At 34.0% G+C, this 23,023-nt stretch overlaps 1 protein-coding gene across 1 annotated transcript in view; it reads left to right on the forward strand.

Annotated features, from left to right (window-relative positions):
• Positions 1-22,616, forward strand: part of STPG2 (sperm tail PG-rich repeat containing 2) — a 352,190-nt gene extending 329,574 nt beyond the window's left edge. The window contains exon 6 of the mRNA XM_071215533.1: positions 22,269-22,616. Coding sequence (XP_071071634.1) covers positions 22,269-22,429 — 161 coding nt within the window. The 3' untranslated portion in view covers positions 22,430-22,616. The remainder of the gene's footprint in view (positions 1-22,268) is intronic.
• The last annotated feature ends 407 nt before the right edge of the window (positions 22,617-23,023 follow it).

A 23,023-nucleotide genomic window follows, 5' to 3' on the forward strand; every position in this document is an offset into this window, starting at 1 on the left:
CAGTTGCATTGTTAGTTAGTACTTGGTAGTAGTGCCAGGGCGCCTCATCCCTAGGAGTCACGTCCCATGCTGGGTGGAAGGTAATGCATTTATCTGCTGAGTTTGGCTTAGAGAGAGGCCACATTTGATCAACAAGGAGGCACCCTGTAGCACTAAGCTAAGTTGCAATTTCAAGAGCAAAGGCTCATAAGCATAATTGTCAATATCAAGGGTCCATCAATGGACCATCCTTCTTCACTAGTCCTTGCCCTGCACTTTGAGGATTGTTGCTGATCCATTGGAGAATGTGGCAGAGCTCTCCAGGATGGGAATTCACTTTTAGGCCTTTTTTTGTCTTTGTTTTTTTAATGTTACATTAAAAAAATATGAGGTCCCCATATACCCCGCACCCCCATGACCCCACACCTCCCCCCATAACAACAACCTTCTCCATCATCATGAGACATTCATTGCCCTTGGTGAATACATCTCTGAGCACCACTGCACCTCATGGTCAGTTGCCAACACCATAGCCCAAACTCTCCCACAGTCCACTCAGTGGGCCATGGGAAGACATACAATGTCTGGTAACTGTCCATGCAGTACCACTCAGGACAACTCAAGTCCCCAAAACGCCCCCACATCACATCTCTTCCTCCCACTCCCTACCCCCAGCAGCCACCATGGCCACTTTCTCCACATCAATGCCATATTTTCTTCGATTACTAATCACAATAGTTCATGAATAGAAAATCAGTAAGTCCACTCTAATCCATACTCTATTCCTCCATCCTGTGGACCTTGGAATGGTTGTGTCCACTCCACATCTATATCAAGAGGGTGCTTAGATTCCACATGGATGATGGATACAATTCTCCTGCTTGCAGTTGTAGGCACTTTTGGCTTCCTGGTGTGGTGGTTGACCTTCTTCACCACCATGTTAGCTGAGTGGGGTAAGTCCAATAAACCAGAGTGTAGGAGTTGCAAGTCTGTTGAGGCTCAGGGCCTGGTTATCACATGGTCAGTCCAGAGATTCAGGTCCCCTGGATATACAGTAAACCCCAGCACCAACTGCAGATCTGGTAAAAGTAACAGGAGAGGCTTGTGGACAAAGATCACATCTGAGTCCAGCTCCACCACAAAGAAACAAAAACTCCAAAGTAGGGACAACTGACATGGCACTGGACTCCATCTGCCATGACCATAGAAGCTGTGGGTCTCTGTAGCCCTCAGAAGAACCAATACCTGGGGTTGCATCTACTTTATGTGTCTCTGGGACTCTGCTGAGGTGTGCATAAGGGCAAGCCCTCTGATAACCTCCCAGCTCTTTTTGGAAACTCATAGCCATATAAACTCATTTGTCCTTTCCATTTCCCCCTTTGATTCAGGTCAAAAAGCATTTTTAACTCCTGGTATTACATGTAGACTGAGATATTCTGCTGGTCCGAGTTGACCCTTTTATTCAAGGTCACTTTCTAGTTACATTATCAGCTGGTACTTGGTAGTGATCCCTTGGTGCCAGGGAGGCTCATCTCTGAGAGTCATGTCCCACGCTGGGGGGAAGGCAACACATTTACATGCTGAGTTTGGCTTCGAGACTGGCCACATTTGAGCAACACAGAGACTCTCAGGAGGTAACTCTTAGGCACCCTGCAGCTCTAGGCCTAGTTCTTATTTCAGGTGCACAGGCTTACAAGCATAGTCATTAGTATCAAGGGCTCATTGTTGGACCTTCCTTCTTTTTTGGTCTTTGCCATTGCACTTGGGGGATTGTTGCTGTTCCTTTAGGGAATGTGATAGATCTCCCCTGGCTAGGAACTCAGCACTCCCTCAGTTGTTGTTTTTAATTGTAACCACTATGAAAATATCCAAACATTGTTATGTACCCTGGATATATGCCCTGGAGAACTCCTTGCCAACCACGTGTCCCCTGTCAATAACATCCCACACCAGTATTCCTCCCCTGCCATTTTTGAACCTCTCTGTGATCCAAAACTTCTTCAAAAACGAAACCCAATATATTGCCAGGTTCCATTAATAGTAAAATGGAATATAGTGATGAGTTTAAAGGTTAGATATAGAATACATATTAATTTAGAAAAATTAAGGGAAAAATAAATTGGGGTATCAAAAAATTTAAAAATGCAAAAGCTTTGTTTTTGATGTTTTGCCTTTCATCACTGCAGTAAGTGTTAGCCTTTTAGGCCTTGAAACACAGCTGTTTGTAAATAACATGGCTTGGAGCATTAAGGAGAACTAATCAAAATTTACCCACTTCAGGTGAGAGAAGCCCAGGAAGTAAACAGAGATTCCAACATCTGTATAAAATCAAGAATCTAAAGCAAATATGAAGAGTTATAGCTGTTGAACAAGCATCCAAGAATGCCCAAACTCCTAATTATATATTTCTATTTCTGTAAATCTCCATGAAATAAATGCATTTTTGTCTTGAAATTAAATGGCATGTAAAGTAATGAAAGATAAGTCTGCATAAAATTGTAAAAGAGAAAGCATCTCATGAGAAAAGATAATACTCTCAAGATTGTACAAGTATGAAATTGAAAGTCATCCCAATGAAGAATAAATGGGAAAGTAATTTTAACATACTAGCATGGCCACAAAATTGGTCAAGTCCTTAAATTTGTAAAAAGTCAAGTACAAAGGATGTAATGCAGGAAAAACAACCAAGAATATAGAACCATAATAAACTTATATCTTGTGCTAACTTGTTTTGATCTTTTCAATAATGGACTACAGTGGTTAAGAGCATATAGTTAGGAGTTTGACAGCAGGGATTGAAAATTCAGAATTGCCTCTATTAATTGAACGATTTGTTTAGTAATTCTTAAGTTTTTATTTACTCAACCAAATAAATGGGTATACTAAAAGTACTTCCTAAGAGGTTTTGAAGCTTAGCTGAAATAATGTATTGCAGTGAGTGGTGTACACAGTTAGTTGGCTAGTGCCATACCTATTCTCAGTTACCTTATCCTTTGTTACTTCTATAGAAGCTGAAAAGCGAAATACTCTTTTTTTAATGTTTCTTTACAGCTAGTATTGATATATAACCTCATTTTGGCTATGAAACATAAGCAGAAGTATTTTGGGTTATTTCTATAAAAGCCATTGCTTTTTTATACAAAAGAGAGATTGCCTATGCTATCCTTGTCTCATTTTTCCTACATTAAACAGATTAATTCATGTATTCACTGAGTGCCTAGTTTGAGACAGGCACTGTTTAGGGGACAGGCCAGTGAATGAAACAGACAAAAATCTCTTCCCCCATGGAGCTTGCTAGGGAACAGACAATAAAAAATAAATATACAATATAGCCTCTGAGAAGATGATGAATGCTATGGAAAATAAGAACAGGGTAAGGCTATTGAGACTGATGAAAGGGCATAGCAATGTTAACTTACTGCAGATAGGCTTTGCTAAAAGCCACTTTCAAGCAGAGATCTGAAGGAGGTAGATATGTGGGGAAAGAGAATTCCAGCAGAGTGCAAGGCCCTGGCATGGCAACATGCCAAGGAAGGAGGTCAGTGTGACTGAAATAGAGTGAGCAAGAGGAAGAGAAGCGAGGGATGAAGTCAGAGACAGATGTGAGACCTAAACTGTGACAACCACCTTGCCAACATGAAAGAATATGTGATAGAATCATATGTACTCCTAATTTGATATCGTTGAGTATTAAACCATCACCAAGAGCCACCTAGCCCCAGACTTCTTGTCATGTGAGAGAAGTAATCACCCATCTGTGAGTTTTCTATTTGGAGACAAAAAAAATCATTCCTAAATGACACAAGTGCTTAATTTGATGACTGACATATATAAGGGCTGAAGGCGTGTTGGGAAATAAATTGTGTGTGCTCTTAAGACCAGAAAGACTAGTTCAGTTAAAAAATAAAAGACTTTAAAATATAGTAACAATAAAAGGTCCAGTAGATGCAGAAATCAGAAGATGCAATGGGGGTATTTTAGAAATTCATGTAATTCCTTGTTACTTTGATATTTTGTGGGATACCTTGAAGGTGCACAGCTAGGTAAATTTGCTGTGCCTTTTGCCATAGTGAGTAAGTAAAAGTTAAATAAGATAGCAACAATGCTGCCAAATATAATTAGTTTAAGCCCCTTATTGTCATCTTTTTATCTACTATTTGCATTGGTACCTTTATGATTTAGCTTACTAGATTTTAGATATGCTTTTATCTCATAATTTTATCTACTATTTACTAAATCATGACACAACAATGATCCAGAACATTGGTGCTCTTTTGTGTGTATACTCTATGATGAATTATAGCTACTCCTCATTATTTTCATTTGTGGGTCAAATTTTGCCTTAAAACCTATGGATTTAAATAAGAATACCATTTTAGCAAAGTTATTAGATACATCTTTTTATTTTCAGATTTTTAAGATGTTTTTTAATTTAGTAAAAGATACAAATTGCCATGGTTTTACATGTGTACAATGTAAACAGATGCATTGAAGCCTTAAGAATAAAGTAATTAGACAGTCTATAATACTCATGAATCTGTTTCAAAACGTTTTATTCAGCCACACTTCATCTATCATTATCAGATGACTATGTGTATAGAGAAAATTGAACCTGATGTAAAGTTTATAAGATTACTCAGAAGTGGGCCAGTGGAATATTCAAGAATTTTTACAAAAAAAAGATGAGGTGCTTAAGTCCAAAAGCTAAATTCATTTACGTGACTATCATCTTCTGTTACTGCATTGAAGAACAGAAATCCAGATTTAAGATTAACTCATTTTTCAAAAAATTATTGAAATTTAATGTAATTTTGAGAGGCTACATTTCGTTATTCTTTCAATTGCATTTTAATTGACTCAAAGTTTGAAAAGATAAAGTCATATATATGAGATACATTGAACTATATAGTGCTATGTAAATTAATATAAGGCTGTTTAATTACCTAAACTTTTGCTAAATTTTAATAAAAGGTTGTGTTTTCCTATAAATATTCACAGAACAGCTACCCTGACATTTTATTTATGACAGTATTAATTTTACTAAAGACCTTTTATGGTAAAATATTTATCTTAATGAGATATATCTAGTTATGATATTTTATAATTGCATCATAGTTAAAAGGTCTTGTGATTATATGAGATAATTTAATGAAATCAATAGACTAAAGGAGAATATGAAGAAGGAAGAAAAATACCTTTAGGTTTTTAAAAAATATCTTTTGTACAAAGATTAACACATAATTTTATAGATTGATTTAAAGTGGAATAAAATTTAAAATACTGTAATTGTGTTTTACTGATGTGATTTTGATTTATTGAACTAATTAAGGACACTTTTCAGTGTAATTTTATTCTTACTTTTCTGCAATGAGCACTCAGAGGATGTGAGTATGGCTTAAATTTGACTGAAAGCAGTTCTGGCTTAGGCCCTAGTTGAAGTGTCAGTATAAGTTCATAAATTATACTGTATTGCAGGGACATTTCTTAGATCTCTTCTTAAGCCATTAGTTGCATGGTTTTAAACTTACTGTATAGGCAATTTTATAAGTGACTATTTCTGGAAGTACTAACACAATGTAACTAAGAAGAATGGAAATCTCATTGGTAATTGGAGTAATACCTTTAAAAGAATTGTATTGCTTTTTTATGTGGCAGACTGATAGTAAAGAAAAAGAAGGAATTTACTGGAGTTTTTCACCTATGATTCGTATTCAATTTTCTGAAAATAGAAATAGAAATCTAACATGGATAATCAGCTCAACAATTTAAAACTATTATTCAAATAAAAATTACTATTTTGGCAAATATGTAATATAATCAAAACATCTGTATTTAAATATTTATATGAATTTATTATATAAATGAATAGTTTATATACTATAAACTAGTTATTCTTTATCTTTCCTCTGTTTTTCTCTACTTCTCCCAACAAAGTATCATTTGATATCAAGAAGGTTATACGATAACTAGCTAGGGGCTTATTCCTGTCACAGCATATTCTACTTTACTCAGAATACTACATCTTACTACATAATATACATAATGCATAATACTACATATTCTGAGTAATGTGGATAAATTGTTAAGTTTACTCTATGGGAAATAATGTTACAGAAAAAAATTACTATAATCTCAGAAGACTTTATTTTTCTCATATATGCAAAAAGATGAATGGTTAAAAGGTCTCCTAAAACACAGCTCTGATCATGAAATTCCCAAACTCACTCTTTTAGTTTCCTTGACTGCTCAAGCAAATACCATACAATGAGGTGGTTTAGTAGTGTAGATTTTTCACTCCTAATTTTGAGGCTAAGTGAAAGTACAAATCAGGACATCATCAAGGCATTTCTTTCTTCCCAAAGACTGGCATTCTGGGGCTGGCTGCTGGCGATCCTGTTCCTTGTCTTCTCCATCACATGACAGTGCACATGGTGGCCTCTCCTGGCCTTTCCCTTCTTTTCAGGGTTCCATTGACTTCACTTCTTGATACCATGTCTTTCTCTCCCTGTATTTCATTAGACTTATAAAGGGACCCCAGTAAAAGGATTAAGACCTATCCTGACTGAGGTAGATCACACCTTAAGTGATGTAACCTCATCAAAAAATCATACTTACAATGGGCTTACACCAACAGGAGTGGATTAAGTTTAAGAACACATTTTTCTGATACATACAGCACCAAACCACCAAACTTACCTATATTTCATGGCTCACTGTATTACCTAAATACAAAGGTTTCGGCCTATGTACCTTGTTCCCAAACTTTCCATTCCAGTTCTATTTTCTCTATTCTCCATTCCCCCTTATCCTATTATTTTACTGTATTAAGTATTACATTTCCAAGACATACCTTATGCTTTGCTATATAAGGACTTTGCTTATGCTGTTTCCTTCACCTATAGCTTGCACCTATCTACTAAAATCCATTTTAAAAGGACTTATCTCAGACTTAGTGCTTTGAAGAGTTCAGAAACATCTTTATATCTTTGCTTTATCTTAGTCTTCCAGAATAATGACGTAAACTCATATTTCTTTGGTTGGGTAAGTAAAAGGAAGTCTATAATTTAGAAACAATGGTCTAAATTTAAACATTTCCTAAACCCTGGCACTGAAAGTATGTAATCTGATCTCATTTCTTTGTTCAGTCTGATAATATTTAAAAGCAACTACTCTGTACCAAGGCCCAGTGCTAGGTGTGGAAGAGGACACACACATATAACTTTCTGGGCGCATCAATCTACAGTACAACTATTGTTCACAGTATCCCCAAAATCTTATAGATACTAATTCTTAATATTCTGTCTTACATACTTTGAAAGGAAACAAAACAAAAGCAATGCTGCTTTTAAAATAATAGCATGACTTTCCTCATTATCTCTTTTATAAGAAATGAATGCCTGAAACAAAACCCATTTAGGAAAAAAATGAATTTGCTTTATGAAGACTATGCTTCTTTTCGCTTGTGATACATTCTTTTTTTTTAAAATTCATTTTTTAAAATATTACATTAAAAAAATATGAGGTCCCCATTCACCCCCACCACCCCCACCCCACCACTCCCCCCAAAGCAGCACTCTCCCCCATCATCATGACACATCCATTGCATTTGGTGAGTACATCTCTGGGCATCACTGCATCTCATGGTCAATGGTCCACATCATAGCCCATACTCTCCCACGTTCCATCCAGTGGGCCATGGGAGGATCTACAATGTCCGATAATTGTCCCTGCAGCACTACCCAGGACAACACCAAGTCCCGAAAATGCCTCCACATCTCATCTCATCTCCTCCTCCCATTCCCCACACCCAGCAGCCACCATGGCCACTTTTTCCACATCAATGCCACATTTTCTCAGTTACTAACCACAGTAGTTCATGAGTAGAATATCAGTAAGTCCACTCTAATCCTTACTGTATTCCTCCTTCCTGTGGACCTTGGATTGTTTGTGTCCATTCCACATCTATGTCAAGAGGGGGCTTAGATTCCACATATCAGTTTTGTCTGGTTTCTTTAGTGTTTGTCCTATGTTCTTTCACCTGACTTCCTCCTTTGCTGTGTTCCTGAGGAGGTTCCATGATATTGGAGCTTGTCTGGTTTGAATTTCCCACCTGCAGGATTGTTCCAGTCCAGCTCATTTACCTTCACCATAGCTTTAAGCACCTGCCTGATAGGAGAGGGGAAATACCTCCTCCCAAGAAATCAGTCTGCAGAAGTACAGCATTATTACACAGTGCATGTCTAATCCCAGTTTCTAACACATTTCTCTTTTGATAAGGTTGACAAAATGAATCTTATTTCAGAGTTCTAACTAAATTAGAACTCTAATTAATAAGGTAGCTTCTTTATGTGACAGAAGTTGTATTCCACTCTCCAACTTTGTTTAAAAGATAGCAAAAGTCACAATTTCTTCCTTACAGTCTACCAGTGCCCATCAACTCTTTCTCTGAATCCTATCTGACCAAATTTTCCTCTCTCCCTCTCTCTCTTTCTCTTGCTTTCTCTTATACACATATATACACATACACACAAGCTTTCCTTTATCAGAATTCTTTCAATTCTCTTGAAGATATTTCTGGAGAAAAGATATTTTTTGTTTGCATGCTCGTTTTTTTTTGTTTGTTTGTTTTTTGTTTTGTTGATATTTTCTATAGCCTGACATGGTAGTAGCATTTCCTTAGTTTCTTCTGAGAGTTTTGTTCAATTTGGTCAAACAGATGGTATAACTCCCACTGAGCTTTCCTTCATGTATTATTTTTCTCGACTCTGGTCAACTGCTTCAACAGGTGTGCCTCAGATTTGGAAGTTATTTTGTGGGCCAAGTAAGCCTTCCACCGAGATTAAATCCTTAGTGTTTGTCTGTTTGTAAGAAGCATGTGTAAGTTACTCTGGCTGTACGACATGGGAACTGAATAAGTTGGTCAAGATAATCACAACTTGGAAAATAATTTTACATACAGATTTCTTCAATATAAAAGCAAATGATTTTCACCTCCTTAGGTAACTCTTTTGTATGTGCCTCATAAGAAATTTTTAATACACTAATAAAAATAAAAAGTGTAATTAATGGAATGGAAAGTCTTTTTTTTAACCAATATTTATAAATAAATGAACTTCTTGATGTCAAGAATACCTCATTTTTCTTGTTAGCCATATATATATATATTTGATGTACAATATACAATTCTACTGAACAAGTTTCAGTCTCGACACAGCCACTATACTGCTAAAATTCTCATTTAATTAGAGGAGAGGTTGAAGAGAATATAATGAGTATGTTCCTTGCAGCTGTGGACAATTACAGACATGCCATTCACTACTGATGAAACTCTTTGGTTCATACTTTACAGTCATCTGAAGACTTTCCATGCTGAAACTCACAAAGCTATTGTTTAACTAGATACTAATATGCATCTGCTTAAGATGGCTGATTATGCAAATGAAAGGAGCACAGTTCCGTAATATCCCAAACCAAAGATGATATAAATGGCTTTTTAATGTGAACTATTTAACTATAATTTACTTGGAATTTTTGATAACAATAGAAAAATGTCTTTATTGTAATTCTGTCTCTGCTTTCATTTGTGCTATTTTAACCAGCATCATGGCTAAGATTTAATCTAAGATTTCAGAAGTGCATTGAAAATGACAGAAGAAATTGGGAGGTTAGAATGACTATCCTGAGAATCAGTTTACCAAGTGTGTTCCACAAACACTAGTTCTATGAGAAGTTTGTGAAAAAAAGAAAATGAAAAAAGGAGCCATGGTCAACCATAGGTTAGAAATGCCTACACTGTAATGATTTTTTGTTATATATGAATTAGGCTGTCAAAGGCTTTGATAAGACCTACAATAAACAAACATATTTAACTTTGTTTAATTCAACTTCCCCCCAATTTATTTGACCACTGTGATATCAGCATTCTATGAAATTTTTATTTCTCCAGAATAAACTTTGACGATTATTCCTTCAATGCTCAGAAAAGCTTTAATTCCAATTTTGTAGTGTATGTCTGATAAATGACCTAATAGACATCGTCATCTTTGCCTGTCTTTAGTCTGCTCATGTAGCAAACATATTACCTTTTCACTGAAATACAGCAGAACTCATGCTGGAAAATTAGTAACAGTTAACAGTACTAATATAAAATATATTTTAATTTCCAAATGGTCTTATTAAGGGACATAAATATTTAAATAGGTTTAAATAAGTAAATATAAAACTGTTATGGAACCATGTAATAAACATATCATTGATATATAAATATACATACACATGCACATAGAATATGCCTATTATATTTATTTACAAAAGATTACCTTTTTCAATATTTTACTGTAGAAATCAAGCTGTAGATAATTTTGCATCTACTTATGTGTCTAATTTTCACCTTATGACACAGTGAATTTCAAATATATTTAAAACCTAAGATATTTCAGTCTGAAGTATAATTCCTTTCTTTTCAAGAAAATTCATTTCTTTCTTTGAAGAACATAGTTTTAGAAGCCACAGAGATGGGGACAAGGCTTAAATATAATTTTTGTTTTCAATGTACATAATATTTCACACTTCATATGAAGCTGATGAAACATCACATCAGATTAAATGAGAAGAAAGTGTTGCAGGAGGAATCTGGGAGGACAGTTACATTGTATATATGCATACATATCTGTATGTATTATGTGTATATGTATGTGTATGTGTGTAACATATACACATGGCAACAAACCAACCTGTACAGAAGAGATTATAGAAAAGCAATGGACTTTTGCTTTTTTCATTCACATTCCTAGAGAAAATCTTTAAAAATTACTCAGTGCTAGTAGAAGCAAGTAGGATGCAAGGTTTAACTTTCTATGCTTCTGTCATAATCCTTAGATCTCTCAAAGTAGAATATTCTTGGGTTAAATGTCACATGGTTTAGCTAATTTTAATTAGCATTTGTATTTAGGTCATTATTTTCTTACAAAGTTATGTAGAACTTTAAATTACCTTTCTTTTTTTCTTGAGTTGATTATTATTTTTTCCAAGTTTAAACATACCTTTTTTTTTTTTAACCTGGAGACATTCCCCCCAAAGTCTCATTATTCCCCTATTTTTGTCTGAATTATAAACTCTTGGAGAACATTCTTGTTCTCTGATTGTTCTTTGTATTATAGATTCAATATTATTGTAGATATATTTTAGCATATTATTTATCTAATTTTTTAACTTCTAATTTTCCCTAAACTCTTTTTCCTCTAGAGTCAGTTTTTCTATTTATTTTGATTTTTATATTTCATGCTGCTAACTCTTTTCAAATGCCAGGTGACCCTTGGTATACATTCATATTTAATTTGGTTTTGCTTTTTTTTTGTTACTTAAGTGGTTCTATCCTTTGTTCTCTCTACTATGGTGGTTGGTGGAGGCAAGAATAGGTTAATTAGCTGACTTCACTTTAGTATAAGTAGAATATCTGACTTCCTTTCCACAATACCTCATCCTCACTTCCAGAAGTTCTTTTTTCTTAATTGGTAGCAGGAAGAATGGTAGGGGTAGAAAAATAGGCATCTGTAGCAGTTTGATATAATTGATGAATTCCAAAAAGAAATACTGGATTGTGCTTGTAATCTGATCTGTACCTGGGCATGACTGAGTTATGATTAGGGCGTTGAGCCCCTACCCCTTGGTAGAGATAAAGCAATCTTTTATTGCAGATAATAGCATCATATACCATGAAACATTTTGTAAATACAGACACTATTAGAACTAACAAGAAAATTCAGCACACTTGCTGGATATAAGAATGACTTACGTAATTAGTAAAATGTCTCTACACCTACAGTCATCTATAAAAAAGTAATAAAGAAATAAAGAACAACTCATAGGAGCAAATAAAGTTTCTAAGAATTAACTAAGAGGACAGTTTCCATAACTGGAATTTATGGAATTTAGAATTTAGAAATTCTCCTAAAGAATATCTTAATTGATATAATGAATGTAGATTATTATATGAAAAAATGAAGAGCTAATATAGGTTCTTGGATGGGATAACTTTAGGTTATAAAGATATTGATTTACTTATACTAATTCTATATATTAATCAAGAAATATAATGTAATCCTACTTACTTTTACAGTTGGACTGGAATGATAAAATGCATATATAAACATGAAGGTACATGAATAGCCAAGAAAAGAATTTTAAAAAGTGGAAATTCTCATTCTATTCATTAAGATATAAACTATACTAATAAAATGTTTTTGTTTCTTTTTTTGGCACAAAACAAGACAAACTAATTATGGAATAGACAGTACCATGCATATGTGAAAACAATTTATTATAAAGATGTCACCACAAATCAATGGGTAAAGGGAAAAGTTTTTAGTAGGACTAAATTACTATATAATATGGAAACATAAGATTAGGTCTTTATAAAATACTAAGTACAAAGGTGAAATTCAGATGTATTAAACACTTAATGAAATTGTAAAGCTATGAAGCTAATCGAAAACATCAGAGAATACTTTTGCAACTTGAAACATTCTTAAAAACCTCAAAAGTAAAAATCACAAGACAAAAAAACTATGAGCTTGATTATATCAAAACTAAGGACTTCAGCTCACATTTGGGAATGCTAGAATGTTAAGTAGATGACAGAAGGAAAAAGATACCTGCAGAGTCTAAAACTGGCAGGGACTCAAGTCTAGGTTTACGAAGAACTTCTGAATACAAGAAGAACTAAACAAGAAATCCCAAAGGAAAAATGGGTAAAACACATGAAATTATTTTATGGCCTCTCTTGAAAATTGCTTATTTTATTTTTCTCCATGAAAATTCATCTTATTCTAGAAAGACTCATATTTCTCACTCTTAAAACTCATTTATTTGTACATTAATACTATTAGAGTATAAAATAAATGCTAATGTTTTTATATCTCAAGGAATAACGATTATTCTTAACAGAGCAAAAATATTTCCTCCCTCCAGAATTCTGGCATTATTTGACAAATGCATAGAACTTTGACTTCAAAGATGAAATTCTCTAAAAAGACTCATTGGAGTTACAATTATCTAAGGAAAGGATAAATACACTCTACAAAACAAATTGACATGGGAAATAATGCAGTATCAGGTCTCATTTAAGCGTAGAACTCACCATTTCCCCTCAAGGCTTAAACAAATATTACATGAGTAAGGGCTCTTGCAAATGTTATGCTTTGAAATAGATTGCATTAATGGTTTCTAGTGATAATTTATTTCTCCCTTTATACACAAGTCTCTTCTCATACTAATAATGGATAGCTTATTTGCATATAAATAGATTTCAGTATTTGCTGAAGCAGAGACCAAATATGTTTCTCTCTTTTTTTTCTTCTTGGACTATGCAAAAAGACAAAAAAAAAAAAAAGGAGAGGAGGGAGATAACTGCAATAATTACTCATCAGAATTGTTGATAATTTTCTTAATCAAAAATTTTAGAGGCAACTTTCTTAAGTGTTTTTACAGGTATATTTCATGTCAAAGCTTTTTAACTGTTATTAAGATCATAAAAAAAGAGAATCTTCAGTTTTCTAATTAATGCTTTTTGGTGTAGCTTTGGGGCCAAAACAAAAACAGTAATATTGGTTATTGGAAATGTTTACTATGACCCTCTATTATTACTGTTTCTGATAAGGTAGCATTTTACATATTAGAATAGGAAATGTTCTTGCATTGTTGTAAGGGACTAGGAAGAGGCGTCATCTTATGACACACTCGGTATTTTTGAGTAATTTCTTCAGAAAATTAAGATTAACAGCTCCTTTCTGGTAGGTGCCATTCCTATTAATAAGCATTTTCTGACCAGCAGAGGTCACTCTATGTAAAGTGAATAATGATTTCAGCTTTTAAAAGAGACAGCTAACATCACCCTACTGTTTGAGCAATTTTATTCTGTTTGATTTCTGTTTCTTGCACAAATACCATTTTCTTCTCTGGTTATACTTGCTTGCTTAGGTGAGTGAAGCTGTTCCTTGGGGCATGAAGACTTTTCCAAACATGTAGCCAACAATGTGGCCCTTACAGAAATGGTGAAGACTGTATTTAATCTAATTATTTTAGAATATTATGCAGATTTTTCCTACCAGTTTAAATAAAAGTGAGAAAGAGAAAAAAATTGTTCCCCAGAGAATATGAAACATTACATCCTGCCAGAGAGAGGCAGCCTTCACCAAAAAAATGAGACTTAAGGCTACTTGGATTCTAGGAAAATAGTTTTTAACCCTAAATTATTTTTACCCTTGTTTATAACAGGCTTACAAAGTAGCAGTGCATGGCAACCTTGATCACTAGCAATATGGCAATATGGATATTTGAAGGCAACTTGATTAGAATTGTGATATTTGTGTTTTCCTTAAATGTGTCTATACTTATTATAACTTAAAATACATGTGTGAAACCAAAGTTATATGACATTTTGGTATAATATGAATTAATAATCCAGGAACAAAGTCAAATAGATCTCAATTTATTGCATCTCCTAGACATAATTTACCTGTTAGGAAAATGCCATATTTAGGTAAAAGGTGTAACATTCTCACTTAATTAACCTATTTGTTTGTAAAATTCAGTGGGCTTGGGAAAGTGTGAGAGACTAATGGGATCTCTAGTCTTTTCAACTGAAGAAAATTGAGAAGGCAGTATGAAGTAGTGAAAATGGTTGTTTATAAACTATAGGGCCAAATCACAGCTTTGCTGCTTAACTCAGCTTCCTATAAAATTTGAGTAATAATAATGTATTCTCTTCCTCTCTCTGAGGGATGTTCCAAGGTTGATTTCCTCCTTACTCATTATGTGACTGGGTGAAAGTTGCTTACCTTCCTTGAACCTCTTTATCAGGATTTTGCAAAAGAGGAAATTAAGGAGTAACGAAATTAAGAGAATTAATCAACTTATATGGCTAGTTTAAAGAAAGCTTGAATTTGATTTTAGGTTTAAGATTTATTTTGGAAAGTAATAGGTTATAACAAAATGGAGATGAGAACATACTTATAATCAGAGAATTGCATCTTCTATGACTATGAACTAAGGTTTGCACACTTTGCCCAAGATTGAAATAGTATGACATATTCATGACTGAAATTTATACTATGTTAAGGTATATACACTGAAAATTAAGTCTCTATCCTATCCTAATATTGTCAGCCTCCTAATATTCCCTTTACTCTCAAGTGACAATTATTATAAGCATACAAACATTTAAATACCATTTTCACATGATAAATATAAATGTAACTTCAAAACTTGCATTTCTTTCCTTGGATAATTCTTGAATAAGAAAGTAAATTAAAATTATGGGTTTAAATGCTTAGTTAACACCACAGGAGTAGATTATAGGAGACTCATGAGTTGACTCTTTTCTTGGTATAGTTTGGTTCAGTTCAACTAGAATTTACTGAGACTCGACCATATATTGGCACAGAAACATCACAAACTCAGATAAATCCTAGAGTAATATATAGTTTAGTCCAGCATTCCAAAGGTTTATTCTCTGGATCACTAACTCTTGAGATTATTTGAGAGAAAAACGGACTTAATGTTTAAATAAATTTGAGAAGGTTTAATAAAAATTGTAGAAGTTTAGAAATTTAAATCAATCTGTTTACATATTCTTGGCCCCACTTTCAGGGAATCTGATTTATTATTTTGACATGGAGCCAAAGAATCTGCATTTTAACACAATTATGGCTGATTTTGATGCCTGTGATCCATGAACCACACTTTGAAAGAGTACTTTAAAATGTATGATGCCGCATATGACCCTCTTTGTTTTCCAATCTTGATATTTCAAGTCACCTAAGTTCAGCCAAAGGCCAGTGGAGAAACATGTCCATAGGCCCTATGAGTCATGAGTATTGAAGCCAGATAAGGAAAACCTTTAACTCTCTGGAAATGGACATTATTAACATTAAAAAAAGACAACACCTCACCGTTATTAATCTTGGTTAAAATTAACTAGAGGTAGTTGATAATAAGCTTGCAAGGGAAGAATTTGGATGGATCCTCACAGTAACCTGCTATTATTTCACATGAATATTGTGTGGGAAACAAGGTTGGAGAATATTTACATTATATGATCACAGCAATATAACAAAGAACATTGTTAGGGTGAAGAAACTAATTTTATTTAGTTTTAAAATCTACGTCTATGTTTAGGTCTACTAAAAAAAAGCAAGAACTTTCCTGACATATTCATTGGTCAATCTCATAGTTCTTGTTTAATCACTGATGAATATAAGCAAAGCATTTGATGACACCAATGCATGAAAAACATTCTACACTTCATTTTTTATAGAAAATAAAAGAAAGTATATTTGCTTGAGGATACAGAATTTGTTCAAGTTGTGAATGAATTAGTAGCCTTAGTTTTTTTTTTATTTTTTAAATTTTTTTTAAAAAAGACTTATTTATTTAATTCCCCCTCCCTCCCCCGGTTGTCTGTTCTCTGTGTCTATTTGCTGCGCCTTGTTTCTTTGTCCGCTTCTGTTGTTGTCAGCGGCATGGGAAGTGTGGGCGGCACCATTCCTGGGCAGGCTGCACTTTCTTTCGCGCTGGGCGGCTCTCCTTACGGGCGCACTCCTTGCGCATGGGGGATCCCCTACGCGGGGGACTCCGCTGCGTGGCAGGGCACTCCTTGCGCGCATCAGCACTGCGCATGGGCCAGCTCCACACGGGTCAAGGAGGCCCAGGGTTTGAACCGCGGACCTCCCATGTGGTAGAGGGACGCCCTAACCACTGAGCCAAGTCCGTTTCCCTAACCTTAGTTGAATAGGCTCCTCACTATGTTATCATGTATGCTCTTCTTTTAGAAATCTATGAACTCTGAGTCTAGCCTTCTCCTAGCTGTGCTGCACAAATAAAGATATTAGTGGCAGATACAAATGCAAAAACACTTAGAAACCTGAAAATTTTTATTAAGTTAGGAGAATGGCAAATAGTCACAATTTAAGTAGTAAAAATACGTCATTTTCTTTAATTCTTGCTTTAAATCATAGGTCATTACCATAGCTCTCTTAAAGAGTTTAGATTGATTAATATCAAACATTTTAATTATTTTTGAAATGAAGTTTATATTTTTAAAACTCCGCCTAACTTGATTCATGACATGACATGTTTTACAAAAATGCATTGAATTATCTTGAATTTTACATAGAAATTCCTAAAGATAAGTGCCAATCTTGGGAGAGAATGCCTTGCTAATTCACCACTAATTGAAAGTTAAAATAATGATTGTGATCTAAGATAACTTCAAGTATTTGCTGAGACTAAGTATACTGTTTTTGCTAATATGATTTTCTTGGTATTATAGCTCCAAAACTTTAAATAAGAACAATGGAATATAAAAATTAAAATTCAGGTATGAGAGAAAAATTTGCTGCTATTATTTCAGGTCACTTGTGAGGTATTTACTTTGAAGACAATTTCGTATTTTACTGATTATTTGACAATTTTGTCTACTCATGAATAAAATCATTCATGTGTTACATACAGACCACCTGCCTCAAAGCAGTTTTAGGTGATGGATTATCCTTCCTTCCAGTTGTTTCCTGTAATTCATACAGAAAGAGTGTTATACCTACATTTACAACACTGGCAAAAGTGATTTAAGTTTGTACAATGTACTTATGTTATCAGAGAGTGAAAGTAGCTTTTTATACCAGCAGTTCAAAGGCCTCATTTGACAGAGCTTATGGATGTACATTTTGATAAATATGTACTTAGAGGTAGACAGATAAACAGAGATTGCTGTCTAAAGTGATATTTCAGTCAAGCCAAATCCTTGTGACTTTGTACTTAAGTGTCATAATAGTGACAGCCTTACTGCTTAATCAATGCTAGAAAAACAGGTTTTAACAGGTACATGGGTTAGGTAGACTCCAATAAATGCATTTCTCTGTCTACTTAGATTGGAGTGCATTGTAATAGCCCATTTCTGAGGGAATGTGTTGGCAATAATTCCTAGATACTCTATAACAACTTTAAGATATCATCATAAGTATTTAAAATCTTATTTCCTAGAACATGTAATACCCATTTTGCTTTTAGCCAGAGAAGTTAGCAGAGCACTAAATCATACATGGGAATTTTGGTTAAAAGTTTATGCATTATTATGACTCTCTGTGTTTTTTTTCCATATCACCGATAAACCCAAATTAATAGACCATGAAGCTCTGTGGTTTTAATCTGAAGTACTATTTAAATAAAATTGATTTTTAAAGCAGTAGAAGAGCATTAAACCTAAATGTGGCTCTGACATTGATGATAATACCTTCTTGTTTACTAATCATTTGTCTTTGCTGTTGCTTCATTTGTAAAGCTAAATAATAAATGTGAGAAAATGTGTTCCATGAAGATCTAAACTCTCTCAGTGACGTTTTAAAGTCATGCAGTACAGTTCAATGAACAATTTCCTAAATGCTCCTTAATTCCTCAAGATATGCTCAAATATGGGGTATTTACTTTTCAGTAGATTTCTGTTACCTCCACATGAGGAAAGGACTACTATATGATTTAAAAACTTTAGCTCATTATGAAGAGAGCCGTTTTTTATCTGATACTTAACAGCTTTAATTATAGAAGCATTTATTTCTGAGTCCACTCTGATGGACCAAAATGGTCATACTGAAGAGCCAAAAGCATAGATTTTTATTTTAAATTACACATTGTTCTTGTTCTCTTCCATTTTTGCCCTGTAGCATTGGTTGACATTTCATAGAGTGTAAGTTGGCATAGAGCTGGAAAATATGTAATTATAAGAATCACATGCTCTTGCATTTCCCATTATAGACTAGTCATGATTCAGACAGACTTTTCATAGGTGTTTGATTTGGAATGAGAAGTTTTCTTCTTCCATGACCTGTCATTAAAATGTGGCATTTTGGTAAATAAATAGAAGATAGTTTCTACATAATTCAGCTGTGAATAAGAGCTGGTGAAGCAATATAAATATTTGACCTGTATCATATAAGCAGTAGTATATGTAATTGAAAATATATTTTAAGATAAAGTACAATAAACCATTTTTAAAAATACTCTATCGCTTAAAGCAGTCTAAGTGCTGACATGCAGAAAGATGCATATTAAAGGAAGTTTTGCTTCACTTAACGTTCCTCAAAGGAATTCCAATGAAAGGAAATCCACTAAACTACATTTCAGTAATTTCTTCTCTCTTAATGAGTTATAACCATGAATGTAAATATTTATCAGTTGTGGTAGCATGATGGTAAGGGCAGGAGATGGGCTAATTTCTTCATAATTGAAAAGGCAACTTAATGTTACAATGGTGTTTGGATAATACTCTTACCATTTGCATTAACCTTTATAAAGTTGCAATCTTCAATTAGCTGCAGGTATACCCAGTTCCAGGTGATTGGGTTCTTTTCTGGATACTGATACATATTCCCATGTATAGTTCAGTATGTATATGAAAGTATATCTGGAAAGATTATATATGTGTGTGTTCATTGTTTATCTGAAGTAGAAATATAAATCTTGTCTATATTATTCCAAAGTAGTGTATACTATTGTTTTACAGTAAGATGTTATTTGCTGTAATTAACATCGCTGAATGCTCTAATTGGAAGTGGGAAAAAAAGGGAAATTTCAGGTTGTATATATGCTACCAGAATAAAAATTTGTAAAAATTAAAGCATAGAATTGTACAACACAGAGTGTACCCTAATGTAAACTATGGACAAATGTAAACTACGAACTATTATAATTATAATAATATTGTTTCATCAGTTGTAACAAAAGTACCACAGTAATGCAAAATGTTAATAATGGGGAAAACTGTGTGTGAGGGTGGTATATGGGAACTCTGCACTATTTGCATGATTTCATTCTGTAAACACAAAAGCACTCTAATAATAAAAATCATAAGTAAAATAATAAAATCAGTGACTCACCCTCAAAAAAATATTTGCTACAACAGTTTACTTGTTACTTGGTAGATCAAAACACAATTACCTTCACTTAAAGGCTTCATAATTTTTGATATCATTACCATTAATAAATTGATTTTGGACTGATTGAGCTAGAGCCTATATGTCCTCTTTTATTTTAAATTTTGAAATGTCCTATATTATTGAAGATAAAGCATTAAAAGTGTTTCATCTTGAACCTAACAATTTAAAAACATTTTAGATTTTAAACCATCAACAGGAATATATTCTTCAAAGTAAGTGGTTTTGCATTGTGTATCTGCTAAGGAAATACAGAGGCCTTAATTTTCTTTGTTTTCATACTTTTATACACACTCTCTTATTTCACTATTAATGTTCATTATCAATATTCTATGCCCCAGGTTTCTATTTCCTCCCTCACAGTGTCTCTTTAATGTCCTCTAATTTAGTTTAATTCATCATCACTGCTACCATTACATTCTACATGCTCTGTGGCAACCTCACTTTGAAGTCTTATATCCTATGGAAACATTTTATACAGCAGATTTCCAAACCTTCTTGAAACACAATGTTTGACATGTGATAGAAATTCAGTAAGTATTGTTTAAGATATGAATTTTAAAAATAACCTCTCCCTCTTTTCTCTCTTTGAACTTGTACTAGCTAGATTCTGTTCAGTAGTCTCTCTTTTAACTCTTCTCCTCACTCTCCCCTTCCTAAATGTAGTCCCAAGGTTAAGTTATTTAATTTTCTCAACTGTTGCCCCCAAGTAAATAACTCCATTCATTTTCTCTAGGTTTGCTCTCTCATCTGAGCTAGAGTCATGTATCTCCAAATATCTTCTGGACATTTCTACTGGATATCCTGCCATCTTTTCAAACACAACTGGTTCAAAACCAGGCTTAAGATGTTCTTTTCCAGATGGTGCCTTTTTCCTTGTTTTCTTATTTCCTTCACAGCATTAGCTTTTTCATAGACACTATTCATTTTTATCTCCTTCTAATCACTAAATATTCATTTCATCTCTCAGAAAATGTTCTGAGTTGTTCTTTCTTTCCTTCACTGCTGTTAGGAAATTCTCATTACAGTATCCTCGAAGCAGACCATATTCAAGACATCCCACACTAGAGAGTACTGCTAGAATTTACTTCTTAAGTTACCACTCTCTTCATGAATCTTTCATCTCAAACCTTCAAGGTTATGGTAGTGGTTTAGAAAAGCATTTTTACATTTTTTTTAAGATTTATTTTTTAATTTATTTCTCTCCCTTTCCCCCACCTCCACCTGTTGTCTGTTCTCTGTGTCCATTCACTGTGTGTTCTTCTGTGTCTGCTTGCATCCTTGTCAGCAGCACCGGGAATCTGTGTCTCTTTTTTTGTTGTTCTTGCATCATCTTGCTGTGTTAGCTCTCTCTGTGTGTGGTGCCACTCCTGGGCAGGCTGTGCTTTTTTTTGCTTGGGACAGCTCTCCTTGAGGGGTGCACTCCTTGCACGTAGGGCTCCCCTACACAGGGGACACTCTTGCGTGGCACGGCACTCCTTGCGCGCAGTAGCGCTGCACGTGGGCCAGTTCACTACATGGGTCAGGAGGCCCTGGGTACCGAACCCTGGACCTCCTATATGGTAGGTGGATGCTCTATCAGTTGAGCCACATCTACTTCCCCATTTTTAAATTAATAGGTTTTTGTTAAATAAAACCTATCCTGGAACCCAAACAGATAAAATATTTAATTACAACTGTTTCAAATGAAAAGAATTCAAGCCTCTTCAGTTTGGACTTTACCTTCACAATGTTTCTTAGGCACTTTGTTGGGATTTGGGGAAATTATAGACTACAATTTGAAAAACTCTGAGCTAAGTAAAAAATGCTTCCTTAAGATTAGGCCCTGTTCCATTCAACCAATCTATTTACTACTTCCAAACCGTCCAGGGGAATTCCATCTCTGTGTCTTGGCTTCTATCACATTTAATGCCTAGAATGCAGTTAAACTTCCTTTCTTCTTCCTTAAATCCTATTCATATTTCTAAATGTAATTCAGTTCTGTTCAATAAATAAGTGAAAAAATGTTTAGGAAATAAAAGTGGTAAGTATCATTTTTCTATGATGTATGTATCTCTTGATGGGGTATATATTTTTTAAAATTACTACTGTACTGCACTTAATTATTGGGTAAGCAGATGTCACTCTTTTTGCTCATACTATTTCAAACCACAAACTGAATAAATTTAAGTATTAAAAAAGAATGGGTCTAAGATTGTGGCTAGATTTATACATTAAGAATATGAACCTGAAAATAATATTCATGTGACCAAAATCAATAATTTAAAAACATACCTTTATATTTTTACTTTTGTTTACTCTTAGGGCCTACAACATACAATCCTGTTTTAAAGAAATCTTGCCCCATACCCTTATTTGTTAAAACATCAAAGCGTTTTGAAGATTCCAAGGAGATTACTCCTGGTCCAGCAACATATGAGGTTTGTCAATATCTCACTATTACCAATGACACAAGAATAGAATGATTTTCAAAAAGTGCTGACAATGTCTACATGAAATTTCTTTCCATAATTTTAATTCGTTACTGACTGATGAAAATCTTTTGGCTAAGAAGACATTTTTGAAGACATAGTCTGACAAAAGAATTATTTAAGAATTTAAAAGATGTACTTACCAAATCCAATGGATGTGTCATGATGATGGAAACGAGTGTTGTTGGGGGGGAGAGGGGGGGTGGGGGGGTGGGGATGAATGGGATCTCACATATATATTTTTAATGTAACATTATTACAAAGTCAATAAAAAAAATTAATTTAAAAAAAAAAAAAGAATTTAAGAATATTTAAATTTATTTATTTATGAACATCCTCAACAGAGTTATATAATTTATTTACATCCTTACAACTTTTAAAATGTACTTGCTTGTATATTTTAGTTGAAATATCCAAGAATAAATTGAAATCATGTATTCATTAAAGCATTCAGCAGAAAGTCCTATGGATCCAGTAAAACAGAGTATTGATCTTTTAATGTCTTTTAATATAGTTTGATTCTGTAGTTTAAATTAATAATGAATAAAGGTTTTTTTAGGCTTGGGCCTACTGATAGTAAAAAGGAGG

The sequence above is a fragment of the Dasypus novemcinctus genome, chromosome 1 (assembly GCF_030445035.2).
Source record: "Dasypus novemcinctus isolate mDasNov1 chromosome 1, mDasNov1.1.hap2, whole genome shotgun sequence".
Taxonomy (NCBI): Eukaryota; Metazoa; Chordata; class Mammalia; order Cingulata; family Dasypodidae; genus Dasypus; species Dasypus novemcinctus.